The 26,201-nt window shown below is 41.4% G+C and overlaps 1 protein-coding gene across 4 annotated transcripts in view; it reads left to right on the forward strand.

The window, feature by feature from the left end:
* The window catches only part of PHC3 (polyhomeotic homolog 3), a 179,695-nt gene extending 157,294 nt beyond the window's left edge, over positions 1-22,401 (forward strand). For all 4 annotated transcript variants that reach the window (XM_069727342.1, XM_069727345.1, XM_069727343.1 and 1 more), the window contains exon 15: positions 18,883-22,401. In XM_069727342.1, coding sequence (XP_069583443.1) covers positions 18,883-19,037 — 155 coding nt within the window. In that variant the 3' untranslated portion in view covers positions 19,038-22,401. The remainder of the gene's footprint in view (positions 1-18,882) is intronic.
* Positions 22,402-26,201: the final 3,800 nt, after the last annotated feature.

The raw sequence follows: 26,201 nt of genomic DNA on the forward strand, positions 1-26,201 counted from the left end.
GTTTGGGATTAGGGTTAAGGTTAGGGTTGTGATTAGGGGTGTATTGGGATTAGGGTTAGGTTTGAGGTTAGGGTTGAGATTAGGATTAGGGGTGTGTTGGATTTAGGGTTTTGATTAGGGTTATCGTTAGGGTTGACATTAGGGTTGTTTTGGGGTAAGGGTTGTGATTATGGTTAGGGTTAGTGATTAGGATTATGGATCAGGTTGGGATTAGGGTTAGGGGTGTGTTGGGGTTAGGGTTGGAGCTAGAATTGGAGGATTTCCACTGTTTAGGTACATCAGGGGGTCTCCAAACACGACAGCCAATTTTGCGCTCAAAAAGTCAAATAGTGCTCCCTCCCTTCTGAGCTCTGCCGTGCGCCCAAACAGTGAGTTACCCCCACATATGGGGCATCAGCGTACTCGGGATAAATTGGACAACAACTTCTGGGGTCCAATTTCTCTTGTTACCCTTGTGAAAATAAAAACTTGGGGGCTACAAAATCTTTTTTGTGGAAAAATATATATATATATTTTTTTATGACTCTGCATTATAAACTTCTGTGAAGCACTTGGGCATTCAAAGTTCTCACCACACATCTATATAAGTTCCTTGGGGGGTCTAGTTTCCAAAACGGGGTCACTTGTGGGGGGTTACTACTGTTTAGGTACATCAGGGGCTCTGCAAACGCAACATAACGCCCACAGACCATTCTATCTAAGTCTGCATTCCATAGCGACGCTCCTTCCCTTCCGAGCTCTGCCGTGCGCCCAAACAGTGGTTTACCCCCACATATGGTGCATCAGCGTACTCGGGATAAATTGGACAACAACTATTGCAGTCCAATTTCTCCTGTTACCCTTGTGAAAATAAAAACTTGGGGGCTACAATATCTTTTTTGTGGAAAAAAAAATATTTTTTATTTTCACGACTCTGCATTCTAAACTTCTGTGAAGCACTTGGGCATTCAAAGTTCTCACCACACATCTAGATAAGTTCCTTGGGGGGTCTAGTTTCCAAAATGGGGTCACTTGTGGAGGGTTTCTACTGGTTAGGTACATCAGGGGCTCTGCAAACGCAACATAATGCCCGCAGACCATTCTATCAAAGTCTGCATTCCAAAACGGCGCTCCTTCCTTCCGAGCTCTGCCGTGCGCCCAAAACAGTGGTTTACCCCCACATATGGGGTACCAGCATACTCAGGACAAATTGGACAACAACTTTTGGGGTCCAATTTCTCTTGTTACCCTTGTGAAAATAAAAACTTGGGGGCTAAAAAATCTTTTTTGTGGAAAAAAAAAATATTTTTTATTTTCACGACTCTGCATTATAAACTTCTGTGAAGCACTTGGGCATTCAAAGTTCTCACCACACATCTAGATAAGTTCCATGGGGGGTCTAGTTTCCAAAATGGGGTCACTTGTGGGGGATTTCTACTGTTTAGGCACATCAGGGGCTCTCCAAACACGACATGGCGTCCGATCTCAATTCCAGCCAATTCTACATTGAAAAAGTAAAACGGCACTCTTTCTCTTCCAAGCTCTGCGGAGCGCCCAAACAGTGGTTTACCCCCACATTTTGGGTATCGACGTATTCAGGAGAAATCGCACAACAACTTTTGTGGTCTAATTTCTCCTGTTACCCTTGTGAAAATAAGAATTTGTGGGCGAAAAGATCATTTTTGTGTAAACAAAAGCGATTTTTTATTTTCACGGCTCTACGTTATAAGCTTCTGTGAAGCACTTGGGGGTTCAAAGTGCTCACCACACATCTAGATAAGTTCCTTAAGGGGTCTAGTTTCCAAAATGGTGTCACTTGTGGGGAGTTTCCACTGTTTAGGCACATCAGGGGCTCTCTAAACGTGACATGGCGTCCGATCTCAATTCCAGCCAATTCTGCATTGAAAAAGTCAAACGGCGCTCCTTCACTTCTAAGTTCTGCGGTGCGCCCAAAAAGTGGTTTACCCCCACATATGGGGTATTGGCGTATTCAGGAGAAATTGCATAACAAAATTTATGGTTACATTTCTGTTTTTACACTTGTGAAAATAAAAAAAATGGTTCTGAATTAAGATGTTTGCAAAAAAAAAGTTAAATGTTCATTTTTTCCTTCCACATTGTTTCAGTTCCTGTGAAGCACGTAAAGGGTTAATAAACTTCTTGAATGTGGTTTTGAGAACCTTGAGGGGTGTAGTTTTTAGAATGGTGTCACACTTCATTATTTTCTATCATATAGACCCCTCAAAATGACTTCAAATGTGATGTGGTCCCTAAAAAAAAATGGTGTTGTAAAAATGAGAAATTGCTGGTCAACTTTTAACCCTTATAACTCCCTAACAAAAAAAAATTTTGTTTCCAAAATTGTGCTGATGTAAAGTAGACATGTGGGAAATGTTATTTATTAACTATTTTTCGTGACATATCTCTCTGATTTAAGGGCATAAAAATACAAAGTTTGGAAATTGCAAAATTTTAAAAATTTTCGCCATATTTCCGTTTTTTTCATAAATAATCGCAAGTAATATCGAAGAAATGTTACCACTAACATGAAGTACAATATGTCACGAAAAAACAATCTCAGAATCAGCGGGATCCGTTGAAGCGTTCCAGAGTTATAACCTCATAAAGTGACAGTGGTCAGAATTGCAAAAATTGGCTCGGTCATTAAGTACCAAATTGGCTCTGTCACTAAGGGGTTAAAATATTCAGCTCGACACACAGAAAATAAGCCCTCACTCAACCTGAGATCATGAAAAATGGAAACGCTACGGGTATAGGAAAATTGCGCAATTTTTGTATATTTTTTTTTAGGAAACTTTGGAATTTTTCTTCACTACTTAGATAAAAAAGAACCTAGACATGTTTGGTATCTATGATCTCGTAATGACCTTGAGAATCATAAGGGCAGGTCAGTTTTAGCATTTGGTGAGCCTAGAAAAAAGCCCAACAAAAAAACAAGTGTGGGATTGCACTTTTTTGGCAATTTCACCGCACTAGGAATTTTTTTTCCGTTTTCGAGTACACGACATGCTAAAACCAATAGTGTCATTCAAAAGTACAACTCGTCCCACAAAGAATAAGCCCTCAAGTGGCCATATTGACGGAAATATAAAAAAGTTATGGCTCAGGGAAGGAGGGGAGCGAAAAACGAAAACTCAAAACCGAAAAAAGCTCCGGTCATGAAGGGGTTAAATGAAGTTTTTGTGTTGCAATAGGTCATTTTGTGATAGATTTCCATCAAGAAATCCTCATGCTGGAGTTGTCAGACATTGAACTATTTTTTTCTTTGAGAATAATTATAGCAGTGTACCAGTGTAAGAGACAGAAAAAAAATTGCTGGTATATCTAACTGTAACTTAAAGTAGTATACCAGGAATTTTGTTTTGCACTTGTAATGCATGCTCAGCACTAATATTCCAGCAGTGTAATTTGCTTCATCAAAGCTCTATTACATCTATACATTTATTATAGTCATTTGGGTCGTGTGATCTCTAGTGTGACACAAAGTGAAGTCCATGGACTAATGTGTAGATAGGAAGTAAATCTCTGACTTGTTTGAGCTACGTGATGACACAATCACCTATCAAATCCCTGCTGGCATCACTTTGGATATACGGAGATTAATGTATGCTTTACAAAAGATAAACTGCAAATCTGCTGTATAAAGCACATATGATACACTGAGACTACTGTTATACAACACGTATGATACACTGAGACTGCTGTATATACAACACATAGGATACACTGACACTTCTGTGTATAGCACCTATGATACATTGATACTACTGTATTTACAACACATAGGATACACTGACACTTCTGTGTATAGCACCTATGATACATTGATACCACTGTATTTACAACACATAGGATACACTGAGACTGCTGGATACATCACATATGACATACTGAGAATGCTGTATACATCACATGGAAAATACTGAGACTGCTGTTATACATCACATAGGATACACAGACTCGCATATATACATCACATAGGATACACTGAGACTCTGCTGCATAGATCAAATAGGATACACTGGAGCTAATTTTCCATTCAAAAAGTCAAATGGCACGCCTTCCCTTCCGAGCCCTGCCGTGTGCCAAAACAGTGGTTTACCCCCACATATGAGGTATCAGCATACTCGGGAGAAATTGCCCAACAAATTTTAGCATCCATTTTATCTTATTGCCCATGTGAAAATGAAAAAATTGAGGCGAAAAGACATTTTTTGTGGAAAAAAAAGTACTTTTTCATTTTTACAGATCAATTTGTGAAGGACCTGAGGGTTTAAAGTGCTCACTAGACATCTAGATAAGTTCCTTGACCCCATTTTGGGGTCTAGTTTCCAAAATGGGGTCACTTGTGGGGGAGCTCCAATGTTTAGGCACACAGGGGCTCTCCAAACGCGACATGGTGTCCGCTAACGATGGAGATAATTTTTCATTCAAAAAGTCAAATGGCGCTCCTTCCCTTCCGAGCCTTACCATGTGCCCAAACAGTGGTTTACCCCCACATGTGAGGTATCGGTGTACTCAGGAGAAATTGCCCAACAAATTTTAGGATCCATTTTATCCTGTTGCCCATGTGAAAATGAAAAAATTGAGGCTAAAAGAATTTTTTTGTGAAAAAAAAGTACTTTTTCATTTTTACGGATCAATTTGTGAAGCACCTGGGGGTTTAAAGTGCTCACTATGCATCTAGATAAGTTCCTTGGGGCGTCTAGTTTCCAAAATGGGGTCACTTGTGGGGGAGCTTTAATTTTTAGGCACACGGGGGCTCTCCAAACGTGACATGGTGTCCGCTAAAGAGTGTAGCCAATTTTTCATTCAAAAAGTTAAATGGCGCTCCTTCCTTCCGAGCTCTGCCGTGCGCCCAAAACAGTGGTTTACCCCCACATATGGGGTACCAGCATACTCAGGACAAATTGGACAACAACTTTTGGGGTCCAATTTCTCTTGTTACCCTTGTGAAAATAAAAACTTGGGGGCTAAAAAATCTTTTTTGTGGAAAAAAAAAATATTTTTTATTTTCACGACTCTGCATTATAAACTTCTGTGAAGCACTTGGGCATTCAAAGTTCTCACCACACATCTAGATAAGTTCCATGGGGGGTCTAGTTTCCAAAATGGGGTCACTTGTGGGGGATTTCTACTGTTTAGGCACATCAGGGGCTCTCCAAACACGACATGGCGTCCGATCTCAATTCCAGCCAATTCTACATTGAAAAAGTAAAACGGCACTCTTTCTCTTCCAAGCTCTGCGGAGCGCCCAAACAGTGGTTTACCCCCACATTTTGGGTATCGACGTATTCAGGAGAAATCGCACAACAACTTTTGTGGTCTAATTTCTCCTGTTACCCTTGTGAAAATAAGAATTTGTGGGCGAAAAGATCATTTTTGTGTAAACAAAAGCGATTTTTTATTTTCACGGCTCTACGTTATAAGCTTCTGTGAAGCACTTGGGGGTTCAAAGTGCTCACCACACATCTAGATAAGTTCCTTAAGGGGTCTAGTTTCCAAAATGGTGTCACTTGTGGGGAGTTTCCACTGTTTAGGCACATCAGGGGCTCTCTAAACGTGACATGGCGTCCGATCTCAATTCCAGCCAATTCTGCATTGAAAAAGTCAAACGGCGCTCCTTCACTTCTAAGTTCTGCGGTGCGCCCAAAAAGTGGTTTACCCCCACATATGGGGTATTGGCGTATTCAGGAGAAATTGCATAACAAAATTTATGGTTACATTTCTGTTTTTACACTTGTGAAAATAAAAAAAATGGTTCTGAATTAAGATGTTTGCAAAAAAAAAGTTAAATGTTCATTTTTTCCTTCCACATTGTTTCAGTTCCTGTGAAGCACGTAAAGGGTTAATAAACTTCTTGAATGTGGTTTTGAGAACCTTGAGGGGTGTAGTTTTTAGAATGGTGTCACACTTCATTATTTTCTATCATATAGACCCCTCAAAATGACTTCAAATGTGATGTGGTCCCTAAAAAAAAATGGTGTTGTAAAAATGAGAAATTGCTGGTCAACTTTTAACCCTTATAACTCCCTAACAAAAAAAAATTTTGTTTCCAAAATTGTGCTGATGTAAAGTAGACATGTGGGAAATGTTATTTATTAACTATTTTTCGTGACATATCTCTCTGATTTAAGGGCAAAAAAATACAAAGTTTGGAAATTGCAAAATTTTAAAAATTTTCGCCATATTTCCGTTTTTTTCATAAATAATCGCAAGTAATATCGAAGAAATGTTACCACTAACATGAAGTACAATATGTCACGAAAAAACAATCTCAGAATCAGCGGGATCCGTTGAAGCGTTCCAGAGTTATAACCTCATAAAGTGACAGTGGTCAGAATTGCAAAAATTGGCTCGGTCATTAAGTACCAAATTGGCTCTGTCACTAAGGGGTTAAAATATTCAGCTCGACACACAGAAAATAAGCCCTCACTCAACCTGAGATCATGAAAAATGGAAACGCTACGGGTATAGGAAAATTGCGCAATTTTTGTATTTTTTTTTTTAGGAAACTTTGGAATTTTTCTTCACTACTTAGATAAAAAAGAACCTAGACATGTTTGGTATCTATGATCTCGTAATGACCTTGAGAATCATAAGGGCAGGTCAGTTTTAGCATTTGGTGAGCCTAGAAAAAAGCCCAACAAAAAAACAAGTGTGGGATTGCACTTTTTTGGCAATTTCACCGCACTAGGAATTTTTTTTCCGTTTTCGAGTACACGACATGCTAAAACCAATAGTGTCATTCAAAAGTACAACTCGTCCCACAAAGAATAAGCCCTCAAGTGGCCATATTGACGGAAATATAAAAAAGTTATGGCTCAGGGAAGGAGGGGAGCGAAAAACGAAAACTCAAAACCGAAAAAAGCTCCGGTCATGAAGGGGTTAAATGAAGTTTTTGTGTTGCAATAGGTCATTTTGTGATAGATTTCCATCAAGAAATCCTCATGCTGGAGTTGTCAGACATTGAACTATTTTTTTCTTTGAGAATAATTATAGCAGTGTACCAGTGTAAGAGACAGAAAAAAAATTGCTGGTATATCTAACTGTAACTTAAAGTAGTATACCAGGAATTTTGTTTTGCACTTGTAATGCATGCTCAGCACTAATATTCCAGCAGTGTAATTTGCTTCATCAAAGCTCTATTACATCTATACATTTATTATAGTCATTTGGGTCGTGTGATCTCTAGTGTGACACAAAGTGAAGTCCATGGACTAATGTGTAGATAGGAAGTAAATCTCTGACTTGTTTGAGCTACGTGATGACACAATCACCTATCAAATCCCTGCTGGCATCACTTTGGATATACGGAGATTAATGTATGCTTTACAAAAGATAAACTGCAAATCTGCTGTATAAAGCACATATGATACACTGAGACTACTGTTATACAACACGTATGATACACTGAGACTGCTGTATATACAACACATAGGATACACTGACACTTCTGTGTATAGCACCTATGATACATTGATACTACTGTATTTACAACACATAGGATACACTGACACTTCTGTGTATAGCACCTATGATACATTGATACCACTGTATTTACAACACATAGGATACACTGAGACTGCTGGATACATCACATATGACATACTGAGAATGCTGTATACATCACATGGAAAATACTGAGACTGCTGTTATACATCACATAGGATACACAGACTCGCATATATACATCACATAGGATACACTGAGACTCTGCTGCATAGATCAAATAGGATACACTGGAGCTAATTTTCCATTCAAAAAGTCAAATGGCACGCCTTCCCTTCCGAGCCCTGCCGTGTGCCAAAACAGTGGTTTACCCCCACATATGAGGTATCAGCATACTCGGGAGAAATTGCCCAACAAATTTTAGCATCCATTTTATCTTATTGCCCATGTGAAAATGAAAAAATTGAGGCGAAAAGACATTTTTTGTGGAAAAAAAAGTACTTTTTCATTTTTACAGATCAATTTGTGAAGGACCTGAGGGTTTAAAGTGCTCACTAGACATCTAGATAAGTTCCTTGACCCCATTTTGGGGTCTAGTTTCCAAAATGGGGTCACTTGTGGGGGAGCTCCAATGTTTAGGCACACAGGGGCTCTCCAAACGCGACATGGTGTCCGCTAACGATGGAGATAATTTTTCATTCAAAAAGTCAAATGGCGCTCCTTCCCTTCCGAGCCTTACCATGTGCCCAAACAGTGGTTTACCCCCACATGTGAGGTATCGGTGTACTCAGGAGAAATTGCCCAACAAATTTTAGGATCCATTTTATCCTGTTGCCCATGTGAAAATGAAAAAATTGAGGCTAAAAGAATTTTTTTGTGAAAAAAAAGTACTTTTTCATTTTTACGGATCAATTTGTGAAGCACCTGGGGGTTTAAAGTGCTCACTATGCATCTAGATAAGTTCCTTGGGGCGTCTAGTTTCCAAAATGGGGTCACTTGTGGGGGAGCTTTAATTTTTAGGCACACGGGGGCTCTCCAAACGTGACATGGTGTCCGCTAAAGAGTGTAGCCAATTTTTCATTCAAAAAGTTAAATGGCGCTCCTTCCCTTCCAAGCCCTGCCGTGCGCCCAAACAGTGGTTTACCCCCACATATGAGGTATCAGCGTACTCAGGACGAATTGGACAACAACTTTCGTGGTTCAGTTTCTCCTTTTACCATTGGGAAAATAAAAAAATTGTTGCTAAAAGATAATTTTTGTGACTAAAAAGTTAAATGTTCATTTTTTCCTTCCATGTTGCTTCTGCTGCTGTGAAGCACCTGAAGGGTTAATAAACTTCTTGAATGTGGTTTTGTGCACCTTGAGGGGTGCAGTTTTTAGAATGGTGTCACTTTTGGGTATTTTCAGCCATATAGATCAAACTGACTTCAAATGTGATGTGGTCCCTAAAAAAAAATGGTTTTGTAAATTTCGTTGTAAAAATGAGAAAGCGCTGGTCAAATTTTAACCCTTATAACTTCCTAGCAAAAAAAAAATGTTTCCAAAATTGTGCTGATGTAAAGTATACATGTGGGAAATGTTATTTATTAACTATTTTGTGTCACATAACTCTGGTTTAACAGAATAAAAATTCAAAATGTGAAAATTGCGAAATTTTAAAAATTTTCGCCAAATTTCCGTTTTTATCACAAATAAACGCAGAATTTATTGACCTAAATTTACCACTAACATGTAGCCCAATATGTCACGAAAAAACAATCTCAGAGCCGCTAGGATCCGTTGAAGCGTTCCTGAGTTATTACCTCATAAAGGGACACTGGTCAGAATTGCAAAAAATGGCCAGGTCATTAAGGTCAAAATAGGCTGGGTCATGAAGGGGTTAAGTTTTCCCATTTTTTTTATGGCAAAATTAGGGGGGTCGGCTTATACTCGAGTATATACGGTATATATTTATGTAAAAACAAAAAATAAACAAATAAAGTGCACATATTTGGTATTGCTGCGTCTGGAAGACCCAACCTATAAAACTGTCACTCTAGTTAACCCCTTCAGTGAGCGCCATTAAAATAAAAAACCTGGCAAAAAACTGTTTTCTCATCATACCATCAAAAAAAAAGTGGAATAAATCTCAATCAAAAAGTTGAATTTAAATAAACATAGTATCGTTGAAAGTGTCATCTTGTCCTGCAAAAAAAGGCCACCATCCTGCTCTGCCAGCAGGGAAATAAAGTAAACGCTGCGTGTTTGACGCTGCATAGAGACGCAGCGTCAAACACGCAGCTTCCAGATGTTACAGCATAGTGGAGGGGATTTAATGAAATCCCGTCTCCACTATGCGTGGTAACACGCACGCTGCGGCCCTGCGACTCCGGACATGCGGCGCGTCTTTTAAGATCGCAGCATGTCCGTATACCTTGCTGCGGCGCCGCAAGGTATAACACAGGGCCCTATGGTGGGGTGCGATGATCCCGGATGTGTGCTATGAACACATCCGGCATCATCGCGTCCCAGCAAGGGGGCAGAGCTTAGCGCAGAGCGGGTTTGCCGCTCCGACGAAACCGCCGGCCATCCTGATCGTGGACACATACCCTTATTTTTTTTTATAAAATTGTTTTTGTGTAAAAGTGGCAAAACATAAAAAATTATATAAATATGGTATCGCTGTGATTGTATTGACCCAAAGAATAAAGTTATCTTATAATTTTTACCTCAAGGAGAATTGAATTAAAAAAAAAAAGCATTTTCTAGTGTGTGACAGCAGCCAGATATAAAAACCCATATAAATCCAGTATTGCTGTAATCGCACCGACCTGAAGAACAAAGTTGTCTAATCACTTATACCGCACGAGGAACGACGTAAAAAATAAATGAATTCAATTCGTCATTTACAGTTGGTTTGTTCATTCTGCCTCCCAAAGATTGCAGTAAAACTCGGCTCACATTTATCCTGCACTCTATGCTTAGCGCTTACACCGGGGGTTCCGTGTAAATCTCTGATAAAAACGTTCAAAAATGGACCATGGGAAATGGAAAAATTCAGACGAAACCCCTTGCAGAAGTTTCCCTATAATGAGGCAGATGGAGGTACTATGAAATCCGTCTGGCCGCCTATGATCCTTTTTAGGTGTGCAGAGTTTTGTGCACCTCTGAAAAGAAGGACAACACTGTGTAACTGCTGCCTCGTTATAGTAGTGAATGGATTCCTCGGGTATTCATCAGAATCATGTCACTCAGAGATTTAGATGTAAACCCCGATGTGGGTGCTTAGCGTAGAGCTTAGGATAAATATGATCTTAAATATTATGCAAAATGTTTTCAGTAAAAGCTTCAACTCAATTCACACAAAAAATCAAGTCTCCACGGTACGAAATCTGTCATTGGAAATATAGGGGGCTTCCATGTTACTGGTGGCACAAAGGCTCTGGAAAAGCACTATGGCTCCTCACCTTGCTGTAGTTTACTTGTATTCTATCTGATGGACCTTTACAAATGTAGCATTACTTAGTTTTATTTTTTGTATTAATAAAGCATTTTGTTTTATTGAATTTCTTTGGTGAGTTGGGTTTTATCCATTTTTTCCTTGGGCGCCCTAACAGCAGTTTTCCACCACATATGTGATATTAGCGTACTCAGGAGAAATCGCACACCAGATTATATGGTCCTTTTTCTCCTGTTACCCTTTTGAAAATGAAAAATTTGGGGCAAAACCAATATTTTTCGTGTGAAAAATGTATTTTTTTATAGCTCCATGTTATAACATGAGAAATTGTACAACAAATTTTATCCATTTTCTCCTGTTACCCTTGTGAAAATTAAAAAATCGGAGCCAGAGAAACATTTTTGTGGGAAAAATTAACATTTTTCATTTTTTTCCTTCCATATTGCTTTCATTCCTGTGAAACACATAAAGGGATAATAAACTTCTTGAATGCTCTTTTAAGCACTTTGAGGGTATGTGCACACGTCTGGTTTTTGTGCAGAATTTTCCTGAGATTTTCCTGAGGAGAAATTGGCACTACTCCCAGGAAATCCGCATGCGTTTTTTGTGCGTTTTTTATGCGTTTTTTACATGCGTTTTTTGTGCGTTTTTTTATGCGTTTTTTACAGCAGATAAAGTTGGTTGAAAAAAAAAACCCATGAGGTCATTTCCTGGTCCAACCCCTCTTCACCATTTTGCTTCCTTGTTGAATTCAAGATGCCGCACCATCGTCTAACTCCAGAACAGAACTGCCTACTGTTGCATACGGCACTACTTTTGCTGCACCACTACAGCGAGCTGGTAAGAAAATGTCATTAGATGTGAACACTTTGCGTATTAGGCTGGGTTCACAATGTGTACAGCAGCCCGTTCAACACATACGTTCACGGTCTGCTGCAACGCAAGTGCTGACTTTGGCACATCACTAGCGCAGATGGAGCATCTGCTAGCTCCATCTGCGCTAGCAGTGACAGACCCGGAAATGCTGCAGTCAGAGTCTAGAGGTCCAACTGTCACTGAAATGACGGCACATGGCTAGCGATGTCAGACATAGGAGTCAATGGCGCTAGCGGACTACGTTTCACCGCATTATGCAGCGGTGTTACGAAGTCCGTCAAAACGGACTGGGGGAACGCAATGTGAACCCAGCCTTGCCAGCTGTATTACATGTGTTGTACAGTTCCATGTAATAACACATACTTTATTCTCCCATAGGAGCAATCTTGGAGAAGAAGGGATAGCAGACGCCAAAAAAGGATGTGGGTTCATCCCATCATTCATGAACGGGAGGAAAAGGGACACTTCCATGTTCTTTATCGTGATTTAAGGAGGTAAGATATAGTGAGAAATGGTATATTGACAGCTGTGTTTCTTTGTACCTTTTTTGATATATACAACATACATTATGTGTGTGTTTAAAATTTAAGTTTTATGTTCCTTTTTATTTTCAGCTTTCCAGATAAATTTTCTCAGTTTTGCCGTCTTTCCATTGAGGCATTTGATCGTCTTCTAATTCTTCTTGGTCCACACCTCACTTACGAAGATACGGTCATGCGAAGAGCGATCTCTGCAGAAGAAAGGCTGCTCATCACCTTGCGGTAAGGCCTTGCTGCTAGTGCCCCCCTAAATGCTGCCACAAATGCTGCCTGTTTAATCCATAATGCTGCCGCTATAATAATAATAATAATTTTTATTTATATAGCGCCAACATATTCCGCAGCGCTTTACAAATTATAGAGGGGACTTGTACAGACAATAGACATTACAGCATAACAGAAATGCAGTTCAACACAGATACCAGGAGGAATGAGGGCCCTGCTCGCAAGCTTACAAACTATGGGGAAAAGGGGAGACACGAGAGGTGGATGGTAACAATTGCTATGCTATGCTATGCTATGCTGCGAGTGCCCCCATAATGCTGCCAGTTTCCCTCATAATGCTACCGCAATGCTGCGAGTGCACCGTTTCCCTCATAATGCTGCCCCAATGCTGCGAGTGCACCCTGTTTCCCTCATAATGCTGCCACAATGCTGCGAGTGCACCCTGTTTCCCTCATAATGCTGCCACAATGCTGCGAGTGCACCCTGTTTCCCTCATAATGCTGCCGCAATGCCTCTGTCCCCATAACGCTAGTGGCCATGATGTGGATGTTTTATCTTGCAACACAATTTGTGTTTGTAGGTTTTCTAAATTATTTTTTTTCTTTCTTCAGGTTTTTAGCCACAGGAGAGAGCTACACATCCCTGCACCTCCAATTTAGGGTTGGCAATCCACCATCTCGCAAATTGTACGGTGCACATGTACCGTCATCTGGCAGAAGTTGCGGCCCATCGTGATGCCTTGCCCAACCGAGGAGACTTGGCTGCAGGTTGCAGCAGGCTTTCAAACTGTGGCCAATTTCCCCAACTGCGTAGGTGCTGTTGATGGCAAACATGTGAGAGTGCTAAAGCCACCAAGATCAGGATCACGCTTCTTTAATTATAAGAAGTATTTTTCAGTGGTCTTGATGGCGGTGGCTGACGCACATTACAAGTTTGTTGCCATCGACATTGGTGTCTATGGTAGTACTGGGGATTCTCGGGTGTTGCAATCATCACAGATTGGACTTCAAATTCTTCGAGATGGCGGCACGCTCCCAGCCCCAAGACCTTTGCCGGGTTCCACACATCCAGTACCCTTTGTGATGGTATCGGATGAGGCATTTCCCTTGAAGCCCCACCTGCTGCGCCCATACCCACGAAGAGCACTGGATGACCGGCGGAGGATTTTTAATTATAGGCTGAGCCGTGCACGAAGATATGTGGAATGTACCTTCGGGATCATGTGTAGTCGGTGGAGGATCTTTCACACTGCCATCCAGTTAGATCCGGAGACCGTGGACACTGTGATAAAGGCATGCTGTGTGCTCCACAACTATGCTCGGGAATACAGCACTGAGGTAGTTGAGGAGCCACAGGTGTCAGAATTAGATGCAGTGGACAACTTTGGTCAAGGAAGGCAATGTAACACGGGTGTGCGTGTGAGAGAAACCTTTGCAGACTACTTCATGAGTCCTGAAGGTGCCGTGCACTGGCAATACTCTTGTGCCGGTGTTGAGCTGCCTGAACTGCAGAGAAGATCTGATGCCTAAACAGAATCAAGGCCCAAGACTGGACGTGAGATATAACAGCAGAGAACATATGACGGCTGAACCCTATCCAATAATGAACCAGTCTGTACGGCACAGATGCTAACACCTGTGAAAATGTGAGGCGTAATCCCTATCAACCGTCGCCAAATCCCTATCTACCAAGGCTACTTTTTAATTAATCAAATTGTAAACATTGTTAATAAATACAAAATATTATTTAAACAATAATCGTTTCCATGTTGTTATTGTTTACCGTTGCTTAAATCAGATCCCATTTCCGATCTTCATATTTTTATGATAATAAGAAATCTGAGTAGTTAAAATAATTTTTTTTTTAATAAAGTAAAATAAAAATTAATTACATTAAAGAAACTTTTTTTAATATATATGAACTGACATTTTATAACAAAACTTAAAGGGAACCTGTCACCCCAAAAATCACGGGTGAGGTAAGCCCACCGGCATCAGGGGCTTATCTACAGCATTCTGTAATGCTGTAGATAAGCCCCTGATGTTACCTGAAAAAGGAGAAAAAGACGTTATATTATAGTCACCCAGGGGCGGTCCCGCTGCTGGTCTGGTCGGATGGGCGTCTCCGGTCCGCTGCGGCGCCTCCTATCTTCTTTCCATGACGTCCACAGTGGTATGTGCTGCAACGTCATGTTCTCCAAGGGAATCAGTAATTTCGGGTGACCTTCCGGACAAAGACATGTTCCCCGGAGATTCTTGGCTGTCCATTATGCTGTATTCTACTTCCTCTCCAATACTGTCCACCATGGTGTCACCATCGTTAAGGTCCGGAGGTGTTTGGGCACAGACGTTGCTTTCTGTTCTGCAGACCAAAAGAAAAACAAAAGGTTACAAAAATACAAATCATGACGTCAAGCAACACTATTTCTTAATATTATCTACCTCCTCAAACTCCGGCTTCCCAATATGAACTGCAGCTGGTCTCCATAGGGCACCCTCTTCCTTGGCGGCGAGCTGCCACTAGGAGTCTTGAGCGATTTCAGATATCTGTCTGTGACAGACCGCCATCTCGTCTTCACATCGCCCACTGAAAATTAAGATTTTTAAAATAAAACATTCCAAATCAATTCTTCTTACATTTTATAAAAAAAGGAAAGAAATTGATACTTACAAATCTGTGTTTGCTGCTGTGTTGGGAGATTCGGCCACTCTGGAAAGAGAGCGGTTACTATTTTGGGCCAGGCATCACGTTTTGCCCCCTTGTACTTTTCACTTGACCGGTCCCAGACCTCAGGGTGTTGTTCAATCTACAAAATAAAAGATAACAAGGGAAAAACTAAAATTAATTGTGGGCTAAAATAAATACACGGTTATCTACATTAGCATATTGTATATACAGTAGTATATTCCCCAGCCACGTAACATAGTGCCCAGCCATGTAGTATATTGCCCAGCCACGTAACATATTGCCCAGCCACGTAACATAGTGCCCAGCCATGTAGAATATTGCCAAGCCACGTAACATAGTGCCCAGCCATGTAGTATATTCCCCAGCCACGTAACATAGTGCCCAGCCATGTATTATATTGCCCAGCCACGTAACATAGTGCCCAGCCATGTATTATATTGCCCAGCCACGTAACATATTGCCCAGCCACGTAACATAGTGCCCAGCCATGTAGAATATTGCCAAGCCACGTAACATAGTGCCCAGCCATGTAGTATATTCCCCAGCCACGTAACATAGTGCCCAGCCATGTAGTATATTGCCCAGCCACGTAACATATTGCCCAGCCACGTAACATAGTGCCCAGCCATGTATTATATTGCCCAGCCATGTAACATAGTGCCCAGCCATGTAGAATATTGCCCAGCCATTTAGTATATTGCCCATACACGTAACATATATCCCAGCCACGTAGTCTATTGCCCAGCCATTTAGTATATTGGCCATCCACGTAACATATATCCCATCCACGTAGTATATTGCCCAGCCATTTAGTATATTGGCCATCCACGTAACATATATCTCAGCCACGTAGTATATTGCCCAGCCATTTAGTATATTGCCCAGCCACGTCACATATATCCCAGCCACGTAGTATATTGCCCAGCCATTTAGTATATTGCCCAGCCACGTCACATATATCCCAGCCACGTAGTATATTGCCCAGCCATTTCTTATATTGCCCAGCCACGTCACATATATCCCAGCCACGTAGTATATTGCCCAGCCATGCCGTATATGGGCAGTATACTACCCCGTATACTATACTATACGTATACTATCCCGTAGTATATTGCCCAGCCACGTCACATATATCACAGCCACGTAGTATATTGCCCAGCCATTTAGTATATTGCCCAGCCACGTCACATATATCTCAGCCACGTAGTATATTGCCCAGCCATTTCTTATATTGCCCAGCCACGTCACATATATCCCAGCCACGTAGTATATTGCCCAGCCATTTAGTATATTGCCCAGCCACGTAGTATATTAATGAAATAAAGACACCTAGTTTTAGACCATATTTTATTATTGTGGTAATCCAAGGGTTAAAAAAAAAATTGGTTTACAATGGAACAGGTGCAAGTGCACCTGTCCCGTTGTAAACATTACTGCTGATGACATATATCATCTCTGCGCAGCCTCACCGGCTGAACGGAGATGAACTGATAGCATGGGAAAATTTTCCCACGCTCCAGCGTTCACCTCCGGTCAGCCGGGGAGTCCGCGCAGCTGCAGTGACTACCGAACGAGTTCCCCCGAACAGCGCGAGCTGCGTTCGGGAGAACTCGGTATACAGTGAACGGGATCGCTTTACGATCCCGTTCATTGTATCGGCGGCCGCGGTTTAGAGCAGCCGCATGTTATGTGGCTTCTCTAAACTCAAGATCATCGTGGGACAATCGTTTAATTGGATGCTGCGGAGGGTAGGTATACGTTGTGGTTTGTTTTTTTAATTTTTTCTGACGAGGGAATCGTGGAATTGGGCGTTTAGGTGAGTATGGGTTTGTTTTTTTATTTTTTATTTTAGGTGGCGATCGCCGGGGACAGGTAATTATAAGGTAACCACTGGCCACCAATGAAGTTGTACATTTTATTATTATTTTTTCCACTGTCCACCAATGAAAATAAATAATAATTTATATATCATTTCCACTGGCCACCAATGATAATAGTTATACACTGGCCACCAATGATAATACACTGGCCACCAATGAGACTTAAGTTTAGGGGTGAATAGGGGTAAATAATTGTGTTTATTAGGGGGAATGGGCCCGTAACCACTGTTCACCAATGACCGTAATTTTAGGGGACATTTGATGGGGGAAATTGTTGCGACATTAGGGGGAGGGGGCTACAATAAAGTACATAACAGCAGGGACAGTTCGATGGGAAATACTGCTCCCATCGAGCTGAGCCTGCTGCAACGACTTGGAGGGAACAGACATCGACCGATGAGACTAGTCTCATCGGCTGCTGTCCGAACACACGCGCACACACATATATACACAGACACACACATATATACACATATACACACACACTTACCACACTTATCATCTGCACCACATCCAGCCTCATCCGATCATACCCCTCCATGTCGGCAGCCATAATACAGGAAGACGGGAATGGTGTGGGAGTTTCCTCTTCCTGGATTATGGGATGCGCATGAATGGCATGATGGAATAGCTTATGGGATGTCACTTCCTGTAGTTTTTCCGGAAATAAACGCTAGAAATCCGCAAATTTTTATATGATTGCGGATTTCTAGCGTTTCAATGCAAGTCTATGGATGCGGGAAATCAGCGATTCCGCAAAAATAATCAACATGTTGCTTCTTTTTCCGCAATTCGTTTTTTTTGCGGAAAAAAACGCTACATTAGCACAATTTTTGCGGAATCAATACAAACGATTGGGAACCATATGTTAGCGTTTTTTTCACGTTTTTATCGCGATTTTATTGCGGTAAAAACGCAAAAAAAACGCAAAAAAACCTGAACGTGTGCACATAGCCTGAAGGTTGCAGATTTTAAAATGGTGTCACTTTTAGGTATTTTTTGTCACATAGACCCCTCAAGGACACTTCAAAGATGATGTGGTCCTTAAAAAAATGGTTTCATAAATTTTGTTGGAAAAATTAGAAATTGCTGATAAACTTTTAACCCTTCTAACTTTTTAACAAAAAAAATGTTTAAATAAAAATGATGCAGATGTAAAGTAGACGTGGCAAATATTATTTATTAACTGTTTTGTGCGTTCTGACTATTTGTTTTAAGGGCATTTAAAATTGTGAGATTTTTTATCAAAATTCCAATATTTTCTTACATGTACCCCAAAAATATTGTTCGAAATTTGCCACTATCATGAAGTACAATATGTCAAAACAATCTCAGAATCACTGGGATATGTTGATATGTTGAAGGGTTCCAGAGTTATTTACGTCATAATGTGACACTGGTCAGAATTGAAAAAATTGTCCTGGTCACGAAGGGTTTCGCAACACAGGGTTTAAGGTCAACAGGTCTTTACACACTTTGACCACTTTTCATTATGATGTTCCTACTCTACTATAATGTTATATGTTATTTATTGCTGAAAAACACATAAAAAGTTTAGATTTCACTGAGTTGTTTGTGCAGCAAGCATATTATTATTATTATTTATTAATATAGCGCCATTTATTCCATGGCGCTTTACATGTGAGGAGCGGTATACATAAGGAGCATATGGCTCCTTTCAGATCGATGGAACAATTCTGCCACGTGTCTTTACCCTACATTTCGTTTTTGACTGTACGATATATTAGAACCCAGAGCTCACGACTTTCTTATGTTTGCCCAGGCTGCCGCGAGATTGCCGATGAATTCAGAATGCAGGAAATTGATGGACAGGCTCTTCTTTTACTAAAGGAAGATCATTTGATGAGTACCATGAATATTAAGTTGGGACCAGCTCTTAAGATCTGTGCTCGCATTAACTCACTAAAGGACACATAGTACTGTTCGGCAACAATGACTCTGTACAGTGAAGGACTCGGTCTTTGCAGGCTGACAGCCCGTACATTGGATCATTTTTTTAAGCATTTGTTCCGTGCATCAGTGTAAGCTATTACATTTCGGGTCAGTCTGTGGAAAACTTTATTACATATAATACATAAATCAGCACGTCCTCTATGCTTCTCACTGGACGGCCCTCTTCATAATCACCAGGTTTATATTTCATTTCTATTTATTGCAGTTCCTTCAGTTTCTATACCCCAGATTCTGTAAAGCTATAGTAACCATACGCAAGCTTCCAGTGTATGTTTTCTATCCCTTGTATTTTTCTATCTTACTGAAAGAGAATCCAGTATGGCACAAACAGATTGCCACTGTTCTTCATAATGTAAAATGTAAGAAGTACGAAAGCTCTGCGTGGGATTTACTAACCAGGATTACTCCTCGGTGTATTATAATGTCATATACCAGTGATCTCAGTGTGAAAGCAGGTTTGTAATATGATGAGAGAATGAAATGCAACTAAAGGCTTTGACCAGTTTTAAATGTGGTTAAAATGCTACGTTACACATCCTACTGTTATAGTTTACTTATCATAAGTGCCCCTGTCTTCAGATATCCACTCCATTCCCTGGTCCAGACAGGCCTACTTCTGCCTTGTGCTCGACACAAGAGGTTGTTTTCTAATTCGGCACTTCAACAGTGCAGAATGTCACTCACTGCTAATTTCAGTAGCTAAGAAAGTCCACTTTTTTGCCATTTAATTAGCTATAACAATGACTGAGACTGGTTTAGCTATTGAAGTAAGCACAGCCAATCCCTTTACAGGGATTTTCCCACGTACAAATAAAGTACATTTTAATCAATAGATCTTGGAATAAAAATAAGTTCTGCTATTAGATGTCTGTATATTCTCTTTTGCTTCCTCCACTGCCCAGGAGCTGTGGTATGATCAGACCATGTTCCTGCACTGTCAGGCACGGCCATTACAAAGTACACAGCAGGGGCACATGTATAAGATTATCTCAGCACAGGGACATTATTTTTAACACATCTAATTGTCTAGCTTATTTTTATACCAAAATCTATTCATTAAAATGTACTTTGTTTTTGGGAAAAAACCTTTTACAGACAGCAATGATGAGGTGCTGACATATAAAATGCTCTCCTATATATTGAAGATAATTGAAGATCATGGCATCTTTGATAACTGTACTAATAAGTTCAAATCAACCACACAGTGAGAGAATCTCGCCCAAATCAATGTATAATATCCACTGGAACAAATCTAAAATCCTACTCAAAAGTGAATATTAAAAATCCAACTTAACTTAACCTTAACTTTAAAATATTTGTATTGAATAAAATTAAAAACCAGGAGAAACTAACAACCATATATATCATAGTGCAAAAAAAGTACACATCATTGGGAACACAGATCCAATATAATATATAAATATAATTGGCTAAATAACCCTCAAAAAATCATATAAGGTGCAAGTATAGCAATCAGCCTATCAAGACTGCATAAAGTGCATAAGTAATGTGCAAAAGGGTATAAGTACCAAAATATTAGTGATCCCTGACTCCCAAGGACTCCAGCTCCAACGTACGTTTCGCCACCGTGGCTTTTTCAAGGAGTGTAGTAATAAGTTGTAAAACTTAAAATGTTATGCATATTTAGGTATATTTGACTTTTTATCAGGACACCCCTCCTTAAGTTGCATTGACCTTACTGAAAAGAAGATTCCCACTCTCTCCCCATCGTCACATAAATCATCAGGTATGATGGATGAAATGTAGGAATGAATGTGGTTTCAAGCAATATGGCACCTTGCTTTTCTTATAGTATATGTAAAAAATATTTTCAAGTATTTTGAATATATGCAATGGAGGCTATGTACACATATAGACATTTCAGCTGTGAGTGACAAACTTTAAATGTAATTCTGTTTAGATTTATTATTTATTATGTGTTAATAATAATTATCACTAAATGAACTGTGGTATTTGTCATCTGATGTGTCACAGAGACACAGCAGGTAAAGAATTGGTGAATGAAAGGGTTTTTCCACTACAGTTATATTGATGACCCGTCTTTAACCCCTTAGTGACCACCAATACATCTTTTTACTGACCTGTGATATAAGAGATATAGTAGCAACCCTCGATGGGTGACAATTTTGTAGCTGCCGGCTGTACACTATAGCTGACAACATGCTGCATCAGCCAGTCAGTGTTGGCACCGACTATGGTCATTTAACCACTTAAATGCTTCTGCTAATAATTATTACAGCATCTAGATGGTTAACAGTGTTGCGACTTCCTCTTCAACCCCATTGGCACCCTGAGATCTTGATCATGTAGTCCTGATGCTTTTTCATTCACGTCTTCCCACTTTTAACTACTTCCTGAAAAGCACCTGAAGAGTTAATGAACTACCTGAAAGCAATTTTGAATATATTGAGGGGCTCTGCTTTTAAAATGGAATCACGTTTGAGGGTTTCCAATATATAGGACCCCCAAAGTGACTTCAAAACTGAACAGGTCCCTAAAAAATAAGATTTGTAAATTTCCTTGAAAAAATGAAGAATAACTGCTACAATTTTAAGCCATCTAAAATGCTAACAAAATAAAACAACATTTTACAAATGGTGCTGATGTAAAGCAGACATGAGGGAAATGTTATTTTTTAATGTTTTTGTGTGGTATGGCTATCTGGATTAAAGGGAAAATCATTCAAAGTTTGAAAATCACATTTAAAAAAAAATTGCCAAATTTCTGATATTTTTATAAATAAAGGCAAACATAAATGTATCATTATCACAAAATGTGATGTGGCAGAAAAAAAGTCTTAAAATCACTGGGATTTGTTGAAGCATTCTAGAGTTATTACCACATAAAGTAACACTGGTCAGATTTTTAAAAAAAATGGCCCAGTCACTAAGGGGTTAGGCTATCAATGTCAGATCAGTGGGGTGCTGCACTCCTACCAATCTGATAGCTTTTATCATCTCCGGCAGTCATATATGAACAGTGTACGGAGCAGAAGAGCACAGCTCTATAACCTGCATAGTGGCCATTTGTGGGTACTGCAGCTTAGCTCCTAAGGAGGGGTCATCAGTATCATTGTAGTGGAAAGCTTTTCTGCTGTTGTTAAAAATAATGCCAGGAGATCCACCAGATCCAGAGTGTAGTCTTACAGGGTAAAAACCCATTAACCGTTTAATTACTTATTAAACATTGTAGCCAGTACAAATATAACACTGTGTGTACATATTAAATATAAAGCTATATAATATTAATGCAAATGTTTTCACACGTAATTATTTCACATGTTAATTAAAAACTTTAAGCCACCCTCCATGAAGAAGACAATTTTTCATAAACTGTTGTGGCTAAGAAGTTATATTCCAGCATCCAGATCTTCTCTTTGGTTAAAAATTATGATCTTAATTTTGCCTTTTTAAAAACCTTGACAGTTGCCATACAAAACTAGTCAGTATCGCAAGCACGTTGGAGCACAGTGTTGTTAATCCTTGCACAGACCAGGCCTGCACAACATACGGCCCGCAGCCTACCAAAGGTTTTACTTTGACCCGCAGAGCTGTCCGGGAGACACTGACTTTCTTCATATGTTTAAATATCTGAAATATCTTTCAGATGCGATTAAATTTGAACACTAGCCCCTGGACTGGGCAGATTAATGCTCGTCAGGCACGCTGCTGATGTTATCACTCTGCTCCCGGCACTGAACTACCACACTGTACAGGAGAAGATATGGCACAGACAATAGTAAGCACTCCATCAAGGAGCCGAAGATTAAATTAATTATCATTGTGAATGAGGGGGAAGGGGATTACTGTTACAGTAAAGGTACCTTCACACTAAACGATATCGCTAGCGATCCGTGACGTTGCAGCGTCCTGGCTAGCGATATCGTTCAGTTTGACACGCAGCAGCGATCAGAATCCTGCTGTGATGTCGTTGGTCGGGGCTAGAAGGCCAGAACTTTATTTGGTCGCTGGCTCTCCCGCTGACATCGCTGAATTGGCGTGTGTGACACCGATTCAGCGATGTCTTCGCTGGTAACCAGGGTAAACATCGGGTTACTAAGCACAGGGCCGCGCTTAGTAACCCGATGTTTACCCTGGTTACCATCCTAAAAGTAAAAAAAACAAACACTGCATACTTACCTTCCACTGTCTGTCCCCGGCGCTGTACTTTCCTGCACTCACTGTGAGCACAGCGGCCGGAAAGCAGAGCGGTGACGTCACCGCTCTGCTTTCCGGCCGCTGTGCTCACAGCCAGTACAGAGAAGCAGAGCGCCGGGTACAGACAGCGGAATGGTAAGTATGAAGCGTTTGTTTTTTTTACTTTTAGGATGGTAACCAGGGTAAACATCGGGTTACTAAGCGCGGCCCTGCGCTTAGTAACCCGATGTTTACCCTGGTTACCGGCATCGTTGGTCGCTGGAGAGCTGTCTGTGTGACAGCTCAACAGCGACCAAACAGCGACGCTGCAGCGATCCGGATCGTTGTCTGGATCGCTGCAGCGTCGTTTAGTGTGAAGGTACCTTTAGGGCACATAATGGGAATGACAATTGTGAAGAGGGGCACAGTTTTGCAAGAGGCAGTGGTGGTGTGTACTTTATTCAGAGGGGCAGTGTGTGTGTAGGGTGATATTTGTTGCGGGGATGATATATGGAAAGGGGCAGTGTGCCGGGAATAATTTGCAGAGTGACAGCCTGCAGGGATATTTTGCAGAGGGGGCAGTGTGCGGGAGACATTTTGCATAGGGGCAGTGTTCGGGGGACATTTTGCAGAGGGGCAGTGTGTGAGGGACATTTTGCAGAGGGGCAGTGTGCTGAGGACATTTTGCACAGATGCAGTGTGGAGGGGATGATATATGCAAAGGGGCAGTGTGACCGGGATATATTGCAGAGTGACAGTCTGCGGGGATATTTTGCAGAAGGGCAATGTGCGAGGGACATTTTACAGAGGGGCAGTGTGCTGAGGACATTTTGCAGAGGGGCAATGTGGAGGGTACATTTTACAGAGGGGCAGTGTGCAGGGAACATTTTGCAGAGGGGCAGTGTGCGGGGGACTTTTTACATAAGTACAGTGTGCTGAGGACATTTTACAGAAGGGCAGTGTGCGGAGAACATTTTTTAAGGGGGGAGTGTTCAGGAGACATTTTGCAGAGGGGCAGTGAGCGAGGGGACATTTTGCAGAGGGGCAGTGTGCGGGGGACATTTTGCAGAGGGGCAGTGTGCGGGGGACATTTTACAGAGGTGCAGTGTGCGGGGATATTTTGCAGAGGGGCAGTGTGCGAGACATTTTGCAGAAGGTCAGTGTGCGGGGGACATTTTGCAGAGGGGCAGTGTGCGAGACATTTTGCAGAAGGTCAGTGTGCGGGGGACATTTTGCAGAGGGGCAGTGTGCGAGGGACTTTTTACAGAAGGACAGTGTGCTGAGGACATTTTACAGAAGGGCAGTGTGCGGGGGACATTTTGCAGAAGGGCAGTGTGTGGGGGAAACTTTGCAGAGGGGCAGTGTGCTGAGGACATTTTGCAAGGGGGGAGTGTTCAGGAGACATTTTGTAGAGGGGCAGTGAGCGAGGGGACATTTTGCAGAGGGGCAGTGTGCAGGGGGACATTTTGCAGAGGGGTAGTGTGCGGGGGACATTTTGCAGAGGGGCAGTGTGCTGATGACATTTTCCAGAGGGGCAGTGGGCTGAGGACATTTTACAGAGTGGCACTGTGCGGGGACATTTTGCAGAAGGGCAGTGTGTGGGGTTATATTTTGCAAAAGGGCAGTGTGCAAGGACATTTTGCAGAGGGGCAGTGTGCTCAGGATATTTTGTAAGGGGGCGGTGTTCGGAGGACATTTTGCAGAGAGACAGTGCGAGGGACATTTTGCAGAAGGCCAGTGTCCGGGGGACATTTTACAGAGGGGCAGTGTGCGGGAGACATTTTGCAGAAGGGCAGTGTGTGAAGGAGAAAATGGCTAATGAAATCAATTATTAAACCTTATATAAGTCAGTTCAGATATGGTGTAGCAAGATGGCGATTGTGTCTTTGAAGATGTCTTGGAGATCCTTGAAACTGTCCTGGAAGGAATCTTTGGAATGCAGGAGTGAAGGCACTGGAATACACCATATTTGGAAATGAAGCTTGGACTGGACCAATTACAAAGTGACTAGCTGTTCAGAAGTTGTGCGACCTCCCCTATTTCCTGCTCTTAGTATATTCTTTTGTTTTTGAGAATAAAGTTCAGTTGGGTACCAACTTTGACTGAGAGGAGTGTGTGTCTATGTAGCTGATGCATTGTTAGCCTCTAAGCTAGCACTCAGCTTATATTTGGTCAGGTACAAGCAATCATATTAATCTCACTTTAAGAGATCACCCTCACATTTTTGGCGCCTCAACGTGCGGCTCATTGAGGATGTACACTCCCCAGACATTGACACCCGGAATGGATCGAGGAAGAATGTCCAGAGTGGTTCGACTAGGAGACCGATCACCTCCATAAAAACACGGTAAGTCTGCTGATTCCATAATGAATCTGTAGTACTTGCCTGTGTTTCTCGAACCATTCTGTGTGTTCTGTACTTGTGTTTGCCGAGTGTCTGTGCCGCCCTGACACGGTGGGTGTGGGATAAGTACAACTGGTGGCCCTAAAAGAACCCACAGCTACTGGCTGTGAGGAGCACAAACCGTGATTGACTGCTTGTAACCTGTTGCATGTCTTGTCTTGAATGTACCAGCACTGTGCTGGGCTATTGAGTCTTCTGCCTGTGTGTAGCAGGCAGGGGGAGAGGAGGTTGTCTATGGTACGGTGAGCACAAAGTTGCTCCTTGAGTCTCGGGTGCAGAGCATGGCGTGATAGAATTACGGGTGGTCGAACCACGTAGTGCAAAAAACGGTAGAAACCTCTTTGAACCCTACCATTGTGCACAAGGTCTGAGATAGAAATCCCAGTTAGAGAGGACGGTCAGTTTTGTGTTTGTCCGTCCGTCTGGTTATGTGTGTCTGAGAGTGTTGTCCCTCTTCCGGGATTAGCCGTCCTATCTGTGACCGCACGTGAGATGGCGAGATTAGTGTTGGTGCTGGTGATGTGCGCAAATTCTGTGTGGTACCAGGTAACTCGGTGCGTTTCCGAG

Source organism: Ranitomeya imitator, chromosome 5 (assembly GCF_032444005.1).
Source record: "Ranitomeya imitator isolate aRanImi1 chromosome 5, aRanImi1.pri, whole genome shotgun sequence".
Taxonomy (NCBI): Eukaryota; Metazoa; Chordata; class Amphibia; order Anura; family Dendrobatidae; genus Ranitomeya; species Ranitomeya imitator.